Raw genomic sequence first — 9,905 nt, forward strand, 5'->3', positions numbered from 1 at the left:
GCTTTTACGTACATTGATGTTCTTTATTTATTTCAATTTGATTACCTTTGAGTATATTTCAAAACTGAAAGTGTTCAACTGGAACATGAAAATGTGATTAACATTGGTCTTAGTTACTCTCAGAGGCGGATACAAGAATTTGTTATAGTTGGGGCAAAAAAATTTACTTAATGGTAGATGAGCGTCATCAAAGTAATTAATCGGCCTAAAGAAACTGTAAAACTAAAACGAAATAGTCTTAAATTAATACAACCTCAAAATTTTGCACATTTATCGCAATAATACAACTTAAAACTCAACAAAAATCATCTTAAAATAGCCAAAAACAGCTTAGAAGCAACCAATAAACAACAAAGAAAACTTAAAAACAATTGATAAACAGTAGAAAAAAAAACAACATAAACCCCCGTTAAAAAAAAATATATAATAATAACTAGTAATACAAAACTAAAAAAAAAAAAACATACGAAAAGCAAAACAAACAACTAAAAACTAGGTTCATAAGCTTTTGGTTGTGAACAACGCATATAGTAAACTTCGTTAAACCATGATTAGTAAATTACAACTTTAAATAATAAGAACCAAGTAAAGTTCGTACAATCGACCTCTACATTTTCAACTTTGGAATCGAGTCATTACAACTTCAATCTTAACCCACCGGCGCTATCGTCTTGTGACACCGTCGCATCTTGCGGGCATATGTATAATTATAATAAATAGCCAACAAACTAATATGAAGATTGAAGCCTTTTAAAAAAATTACATCATCTTCATATACGGGCTACAACTAACACTTGTACTTCTTGTTATTATTTGGATTTATAAAAATCAAGATTGGAGAGTGGAGTCATGCATGGAGATCACGCAGGCAACACAAGAACTTGGCAAAAAAGGGAAATTGTAAAATAATGTTTTTTAATTTATAAATACTTATGTTCTCATTTTCAAGTTTCGTATTAAAGTTGGAATTAATGGTTTGGGTTGAGGGCATTAAAAAAATGGAGCGAGGGCATCTTCATAAGGCTTGGGCTTTGATGAAAAATATTACATTTGTAAATTAAAGTTTATGGCAGCCAATAGGGGGCATTACCCCCCTCTACTTGCAACATACATCCGCCCCTGGTTACTCTTCATGTCAGAGTGGAAGAAGCGAAAAGATTTTAAAAAGTAGAAAAAGATCCAAAAACTTTGAAAGAATCATGAGGAGCCTACATGAGATGAAAATCTTATGTTATCACAAAATTTTCATATCATTTTTCATGAAAAAAAAACATTAATTGCCTTTTTTAGTTATCCGTTTAGAATTCCGTTAAGTTGTGATCATACGTACGTCTTGTTTTAGCATAAAAGATTTCAAGTGCGAAACTTTTATTAATAATTAAATATCTTAAATAAGATGGTAAAAAAAATATGTCAAAAAATGTCACAGAAGCACGTACGTACGTTGGCTAAGTTGTGTACGTTAAAAATGACGAGCATGGTATCCGCGTGTTGCGACGGATATTATGGACGACGGTGGCTGATGATGGACGACGGCGGTGGTTATTCACGAAAATAAAAGGGTTGTGTATTGTTTTGGAATATAGAAAGAAAGAATATTTTGTGTGTTGATTTGGAGAGAGAATGAGAGAATAAGAATATTTAGTTTTGTTTTAAAGTAAAGGGTAAAAGGGTAAAATTACATGTCCTAAACATGTAAACTTTTCAAACACCCCATATAATTTTTAACAGGGATAATGATGAAATAGTCATCTTACTTGAATAGATTAAAAGCCCGTTGGATTTAGCCATATACGGAGCAATATATATAATATCCAAAAAGAAATAGTTAGATTGAAGCAAGTCACAAAACGGCCTCTAAATCCGTTTTTATAATAATTTGTGTATAAAAGCAAAAATCCTCTACAATCAATGTGTTTTTTTTTTTCCCTTTCCTTTTTGCTATCTCACGTCTTCCTTGGCTTCTTTCAATTCATTCCAAATTCCATCTGATCATATATTCATCACTTTTCTTATTTTCAAAGACATACATATATACATAATATTCAATTTCCAGATAAATTACTAGTAATATTAATACGATCGATCATCATATATATATATACTACGTACGTACAGAACATGAATTCAACTCATCCCTCATCAGAAGTAGAACTTGTACAAGAACCAAGTATCGATACCGATAAACTCAGCTATGAAATATTTTCAATCCTCGAAAGCAAGTTCTTATTTGGTTACGACAATCATAATCATGATCATGATCACGATAACAACACCCACACTACTCCATGGAAACCGAAACCCGAAAACAACAACGACGTTGTTGTTCCATCCTACAAAAACCAATCAAGAGGCAAAATCTGTGTTTTGTCAATTGACGGCGGTGGAATGAAAAACATTTTATCTGGCAAAACCTTGGCCTACCTAGAAACCTTGTTCAAACAAAAGTCTGGTGATCCGAACGCCCGTATAGCCGATTTTTTCGACGTGGCAGCTGGTACCGGAATTGGAGGGGTGTTTACGTCCATGTTGTTTGGAACTAGCGACAATTCGCATCCGCTTTATAGAGCGGATGACACGTGGCGGTTTTTGGCGACTCATGGAAACCAGTTGTACGGTAGTCATAAAAAACCGTGCAACGGGTTAAAAAAGTTATTTAGTGGATGCGTGTCAAAACACGCGGCCACTGGGTTTGAAAATTCTATGAAAGAATTGTTTACGGTCAATGGGAAATGTTTGACTTTAAAAAACACATTAAAGCCGGTTTTAATTCCGTGTTATGATTTTTCCAGCTCGGCTCCGTTTTTATTTTCGCGAGCGGATGCGTTGGAGACAGATAGTTATGATTTTAACCTTTGGGAGGTATGTCGTGCCACGTCAGCTTTTCCGGGTTTGTTTGACCCGGTTGAGATGAAGTCAACGGATGGGAAAACAAGTTGTGTGGGTGTTGACGGTGGGTTGGCTATGAGTAATCCAACAGCTGCGGCTATCACGCACGTGCTGCATAATAAACAGGAGTTCCCGCACGTGCGAGGGGTGGAGGATATTTTGTTACTTTCACTTGGGACTGGTCAGGTTGTGGAAGGAAGTACTTGTGATTATGAAAAAGTCAAAGGGTGGCAAGGTGGTCAATGGTGTCGGCCCATGGCTAGAATTTCTGGTGATGCTTCCGCCGACATGGTTGACCATGCTGTCGCTATGGCGTTTGGCCAAACCGGTAATTATGTCCGTATACAGGTAATCTTACCATATATACTTCTTTTGGTGTAAAAAGTTGATTGTTTTTACTTTACTAGTCGATCATTATGGTATGTTTTTAAAAGTGTAACAAATTTGAAATTTCTTTAGGAAAAAGTTGAACCTTATACTCACAAACAAATTATGGAACGTGCTAAATCGACCTCAAACCATAGGAACCGTTGGCGCAATTAACTCGTGACTATAAGTGTACGTAACATATCTTGCGAAGTACAAAATCTTTACCAAAAGGGCTAGAAAACTAATTAGTGAGTAGTACCATGGACCATATATATATATATGGTGATTATTGGAAAGATCAGTTTACGACTTCATTTATCTTATTTGTAGGGTTTAACCATATTTGTAAATACACCTAATTAAGAAAGATTGCATGACTATTATTAACTTACTAGCTAGTATCTTACCTTTTGACTTTTGTTGTTATGGTCCTATTTCCCTTTTTCTCGTGCTTTCCTCCATGATCCATTTTATAGAGTAGCACTTTTTTTCTAATTTGATATAAAATCAATGGTATCTTTATTTCTGATTTCATATTTAAGCTTGTAATATAGGTGTTGGTCCCTTTTGCATAATTTTGTCTTTATCATTAAAATGTTAGACTTTTTTTTTTTATCATATACTCCTAAAAATACTTTAATTACTAGCTAGCTGCTAGTTTGTGTACAAGGTCCAGTACTACAATTTTGATAGATGTTATAAGCCTTGTTATTTTACCTTAAATTAATAGGCAAATGGATCCAATATGGGTCGTTGCGGGCTCAATGTTGACTCGGACCCTAGTCCCAGCAACGTAAAAAGGTTGACAACAATGGCCGACGAGATGCTAAGACAGAAGAACGTGGAGTCTGTGCTGTTTGGGGGGAAAAGGATCAGTGAGCAGACCAATCTGGAGAAACTAGACTGGTTTGCTGGAGAACTCGTGTTAGAGCATCAGAGGAGGAGATGCCGGATTGCTCCCACTGTTTCTCTTAAGCAAGCCTCATGATCAATTATTGCACATACATAATTCTCTTTGTAAAAGGTACTTACTTTTCATTTACTCAGCTCCTATAATATAGCTAGAAAGTCTAAAAGTCAGCTTGTGTCAACTACATATTGATCATAGTGGAAATAATTACTCCTAATAAGGTGAAAGCCAAGTGTGGAAGTCCTAGCTAGCTATAGCTAAGTAGCTCTTCTAACCGTTGGTTCGCCTATACTCTACCGACACACACGTGGGCATTTTCGGTATTTCTAACGTCTGTTTCGAAAGTGATTGTGGGGCAAGGTGCGTGTATTGTCAATTCCTGCCTAGCTTGTGGTGGAGGATATGAGCAAGCTCGCGATTCTTGAATGGCTTGTCCGTACTCCAGAACAACAAAAAGACAATAAATCGATCAATAATACTACTTTTTGTTGAAAATTCAACAATGTGTTGTTGAACCGACAACCAGGGCAGATATCTTTTCAGGGAGGTCTTAAAAAGATTTCAGGGTAGGTCCTTAATTGTTTACCGTCATATATCCCATTTTGTTATTGGTCAAGGCATATATGGTTAGAATGTTAGATACTTTGCCAACTTGCCTGAGAGGATTTAATTAAGACTGGGGTTGAACCAAATGTACGTTCTATACTAGAGTAGTTTATGAACTGTTTGATGGGAAGCTTATTTCTATACGAGAGAGTTGTGTGTGAACTGTTTGATGGGAAGTTCGTTTATATTTAATTTGTACCTTTAGTTATAAATTGTTGTGCAATGCAGGCCTGATGGAATATAAAGTAAGGTAAAGAAAAAAAGGAGTTTGTCTTTAATTTACAACAATAGAAAGAGAAAAGTGTACAGGATAAAGTTAGGGGAAAAGACACGACTCGACCAACAGCCAATTCAAAACAAATAAGAAAAGCTGAGGTTAGGAAAAGAATGGATGTTGGTGAATTTTGTCTTGGGCTTCATAGATAGAGTACAAGTAATGTGGTGTCCACTCACCCCCACCCCCACTCTGTTTTGCTTTGGCAATTAAGTATGGCAATTAAGTAAAAAAGGATTATTATGTGTGGATGATCATTGGTCAAAGGAGGCTGTTGAGTGGATGAGAACTGAGAAAGTGAGAAGAGATAATTATAATTTGTATCTTCTTAGTACTATTGAATATTTGATTACTAATATTATTGATACAATTATTCCTAACAGGCCCACTTGTAATAGTCCATTATTATTGAACTCTTTGAGCTATTAAAGTCCTTAGAAAAGATTATTATAGTGTAAAGGAATGAAAGGGCTAAGATATAAGGCCCACTTGTCCCCGGGTCTTTAATACTATTTGTTTAATGTATGGTTGTGGGGTGGAGTTTTCTACATGACATAAAAACTTAGTGTGGCTGATCATATCGATCAATTTGTTCTTCATTGACGTTTTTATGTATCTTTTGTAAGCTTTTTGCTAAATTAAAGTATAATATACACTAATCATTAAAGATCATGCCATCAATTATATCTTCACTAGTTCATGTTGGATCTCTCACGTACAAATTGTTCCAAAATAGTAATAAAGTATTCTTACCATTGTGCTACCAAATGCAAATAAACACATCGATCATGCATGGTATTGTAACATTCACGTCCGCAATTCGTATACCTTCTAATGACAAAATGAAAAAGATTTGTGTTTGATGACATTAGTGTAACTTGCGAAATACATTGAATATTACCGCCTTCGCATCCATCCATTTGCGAGTCATTTAGTAATGAAAAAGGTCATTTGTTGTTTGAAACCGAATATGGTGGTCTTGTGAAGTCAGAATATCTATAGAAACTATATATCCAAGGTCATTTGTTACCTTCTCAACGGCTAAATTGCTCTATTATCAGTCATGCAAGCAATCATATCCATGATAAGAATCATTTAAAAGCTACTATAAAGCAACCATACGCCAAAAGGCCCAAATCCATGAATCTAAAACTTGTACTTCTAATATATTTTTTGGTCATTTGGTAGGAAAAATTTCTTCTAGCTTGTTCTTTTATGTAGCAAAAGAAAAGAACGTATTATGGTTAAGGTTATGTTGAATTTGGTGTATTTTGTTGATAAGAATGTATTATCCTTTCCATCGGTGACAATTCAGTTAGCTAACTTTTAAAATGAAATCCAGGTGTATGGATTAGTGTATTTAATAATGGAGTTTGTGGGTTGATAAGAATTGAAATTAGTTAGTGGTTGCTAATAATCATGACCCCTGACTATTGAAAGGGAAAACACATTTCCAATCAATCCTCTTTTGTTCTCGTCGATTTCTTTATCACATAAATTCAAAAGAGCAAATAAATTAATTATATATGCAAATTTAGAAACTTGGTAGTCAAAGATATTTGCCTCTTCACACTAGCCAATGTTTTATGAACAAAATCTCCTTGTTATATATATGAGGCATGAGTACATATGTCATTCATAAATGACAACTTCGCCCTCTCAGCATAGGAATTTTTTACCGTTTTCTCGGTGCGAGGACACAGATGGCACCAAAGCGTTATGGGGGCTTTGTCGTGTGGAGGAAGGACGAGAGACGGTGAGGTTCGGGCCAGCCGGGCGGGGTCAATCAGGTTTTCAACCAATAAAAAAAAAAAAATGTTTCCTAAGGATATATATAATAATATATTAAAGAAAACAATAACGTTGATAATAATATGTGTCTTTAAGAGAAAAGTATGAGAATTGAAGGAGGTTTGGGTTGGGATAAGCCTAAGTGGTATCTTAATTTAATTTGTTTTAAATCTTAAACATTGCTTTTATAAATTTTGAGCATCCGAATGTTTGAATATACTTTAGTTTATTGTAAGTTTCGTTTTCAGATTACGAATAGTCTTTTCCGATTATATAAAGAGATCAAACAAGTAATTAAATAACCTTGTCAACCTCAATTTTTTAGTGTGGTTGAAAAGTTTAAGTGGCGTGAGTGGAAACAATTCGTGAGGGATAGTCCGATGTTACGTCAGAGAGAATTGGAAGTTTGATTCAGACAGCCACTCAATCCAAAACCTTCGACACGACACGCTAACAAACTATAATAATTTATTTAAAGTTAAACATTCAAAACGTTACTATATTGTATTTGTACGTATATATATTAGCCACCTAATATACAACGCTAGAGAGTCCCTTCACCTAATATCTAATAGAAGGAAAACCACCTAATAATTCGTCCAAATGTACAACTACATATCAAGAGAATACCGTGCTTTTGTAAGACTTGAACCTAGCTAGGTCTCCTCAACTTCAAACATTTATCCCATGAAGAATGTAGAAGTTGGATGCTAGAAGGACTTCCTTATGGGTTATAAACCCAATGGTTATTAACTTAATACAAGCAAATGGTGGTATTATTATAACAAACCTCCTAATTTATATGTACGTATATAGTATATCACATTTTTATGTGTGTGATATATGTTATATATACATAAGTATAACTATTAATATTTTTAAGGTTGTTAATTAACTTGTTATTATCAGATTTCATAATTATATGAGTAAATATCTGATAAATTAAAGCATTGATCGGAAAAGAGTCAAATAGAACGCTTTGTTTTCTTTTTTCTTTTGAACGGCAGTACTCAAATAGTAACATGTTAAACTTTAATGTTACTATAAAAATATAATTTAAGTTATTGTAGAAGAACAGTCGGCTCAAAAGAATTCTCGAAACAAAAAACTTTACTTGTTAGAGAATCAAGAGTGTTGTTCTATTTGTACATAGATCTACGAATCTCATTTCAAACATCCATCAAAGATATATCATCTTTACATCCTCTTGCCGAACCTACAAAATGATAAATGTTATTTTTCTTCCTTTCTAGAAAATTTTTTTATACGTGTAATTAACAAAGTTGTTACTTTATAAAAAAGTTCAATTTATATATGTATTTAAGGTATATTTGACTTGAAAGTTTGTAATAACGATAATAATTAACTAAGGATATGATGGGTAAACGTATAAATAGTTGATCAATTTTTAAGAAATAAGACAATTATTTTGAAACAAACAATATGGTATTGTGGAAAATAAAAATGGGATGGAAGAAGTATTTGAAATTTATTTTATTTAGTTCGAAACGTCATATTTTGTTTTAAATCCTGCGATTAGCCTATGTATTTTGCGGATGAAGATACAACTATGCTCACTTGATATTCATTTCTTCTTTATTTTTTTTAACCAATATGAATTTATGGTGATCACTTGTTATCTACTAAATTTTAGATAAATTGAACACGAAAAATGCAACTCTTGTAAACCCTATAGATAGTATTTATTTATGGAAAGTTATAGATCAACCTAACTCATTGTGAGGATCAACCCATAATACATGAAAGCAATTTAGTTACGTTCTTGACTTCTTGTCATTCAGCCAATCAGCCATATCACTGAAAGAATTATCAAGGTCGAATTCTTAAACCAGATTATATGCTTGTTGGGATTCTCACAAATTAAAAACTAGGCCCACTAAAAAAGTCCAACAGACTACGAGCCTGATTTTGGGCCCAATGTTAATCATTAGAATTCATCCTAATCTCGTTTATGACAACTTTAATACTTTATTTATCAGTATGGTAGCGCTTATAGATATAGATATTTAGATTTAGATTAGACTCCCAGTCTCCTAGATTTAGATTTAGATCAGCCTGACTTTGGGCCCAATGTTTTATCATTAGAATTCAGCAATGTATGAAAACTAGACATTCATAATCACACTTTAAAAATATAAAAAGTAAAACAAAAGAAAGAAAAAAAAAAAAAGTTTTGATACACTGCTTCTCAAATGTCACGACGTCATTTGAGGCAGAGATGGTTGGAGCCACAATGAGGAGGAACTTGGGTTGACGTATTCATTTTTTGTTTTTTGTTGGGCATTATTTATAAGTATATAGTGGCAGAAGTTGAGCTAGAAAATTTATAGATCCGGTAATGGATAACATCAAGGACTTCAAACATAGTTTCATATAAGTTTTTATGTAAATTAGTACGGTACCCGCGCAATTCAGCGGTGGTTGTGGCGGCAACGATGTGGTGGTGGGGGCGACTGTTGGTGGTGGAGGCGGTGTTGAGTGGTGTAGATAATTAATGTAAAGGTAATTGATGTAAAAGGTTAAAAAAGATATTTTGGATAAATGACTGATATGGTAATATAATCATTTATGTTATTTTAGATAACTTTATTTACTAAATAGTATAATAGTATAGATTAGGTGTATAAGAAAATTAGAATAAAGAAATAAGAGTATTTTGGATATAAAAAAGTGCTGAATTTTCTAAAATAGAAATATCAATATGCTCTATAAGGGTTTATAGATTACGCTAAAATAAGGGCGAAAAGTTTTGTTCAATGAGTTCAAATTATACATTTTCTCAGGTGTATATAGCTCCATCCATGTGTAGTGGAAATGTGGAATATATTAAAATATTGCAAGGTTCATTTGTTATAATTATATAATACTATAATGTAATGTTGTGTGGTTGTTGGGTGTTTATTCGGTGACGACTTTGAAAATTTAAGTGTTCTGATCAAAGAGAAAAAAAAATTCATAATCTTAACAAATTCAAATGTATAAACTAATTTTATTTATAAATAATAACTAACGTTATAACAATAAAACTATATATTTTATATACTT

At 33.4% G+C, this 9,905-nt stretch overlaps 1 protein-coding gene across 3 annotated transcripts; it reads left to right on the forward strand.

The window, feature by feature from the left end:
- Window positions 1-1,922: 1,922 nt before the first annotated feature.
- LOC122603705 (patatin-like protein 6) lies at window positions 1,923-5,729 on the forward strand. 3 transcript variants are annotated; one of them, XR_006324490.1, is made up of 3 exons: window positions 1,923-3,237; window positions 3,989-4,734; window positions 5,003-5,729. XR_006324490.1 is itself a non-coding variant. In XM_043776481.1 (3 exons), the coding sequence occupies exons 1-2, from the start codon at window positions 2,122-2,124 to the stop codon at window positions 4,244-4,246; spliced, it is 1,374 nt and encodes a 457-aa protein (XP_043632416.1). In that variant the 5' UTR covers window positions 1,923-2,121; the 3' UTR covers window positions 4,247-4,282; window positions 5,003-5,729. The 3 variants fall into 3 exon arrangements, 2 of the variants coding, with proteins under 2 accessions (XP_043632416.1, XP_043632415.1); XM_043776481.1 differs by having other exon boundaries at window positions 3,989-4,282; XM_043776480.1 differs by having other exon boundaries at window positions 3,989-5,729.
- The last annotated feature ends 4,176 nt before the right edge of the window (window positions 5,730-9,905 follow it).

The sequence above is a fragment of the Erigeron canadensis genome, chromosome 6 (assembly GCF_010389155.1).
Source record: "Erigeron canadensis isolate Cc75 chromosome 6, C_canadensis_v1, whole genome shotgun sequence".
NCBI classification, from domain to species: domain Eukaryota; kingdom Viridiplantae; phylum Streptophyta; class Magnoliopsida; order Asterales; family Asteraceae; genus Erigeron; species Erigeron canadensis.

Excerpts from the sequence above, each read along its gene's own strand:
- LOC122603705 (XM_043776480.1), top strand. The coding sequence starts at position 2,122 with ATGAATTCAACTCATCCCTCATCAGAAGTAGAACTTGTACAAGAACCA. Across the intron at positions 3,238-3,988 it reads GTAATTATGTCCGTATACAG|GCAAATGGATCCAATATGGG; the intron begins GTAATCTTACCA and ends TTAAATTAATAG.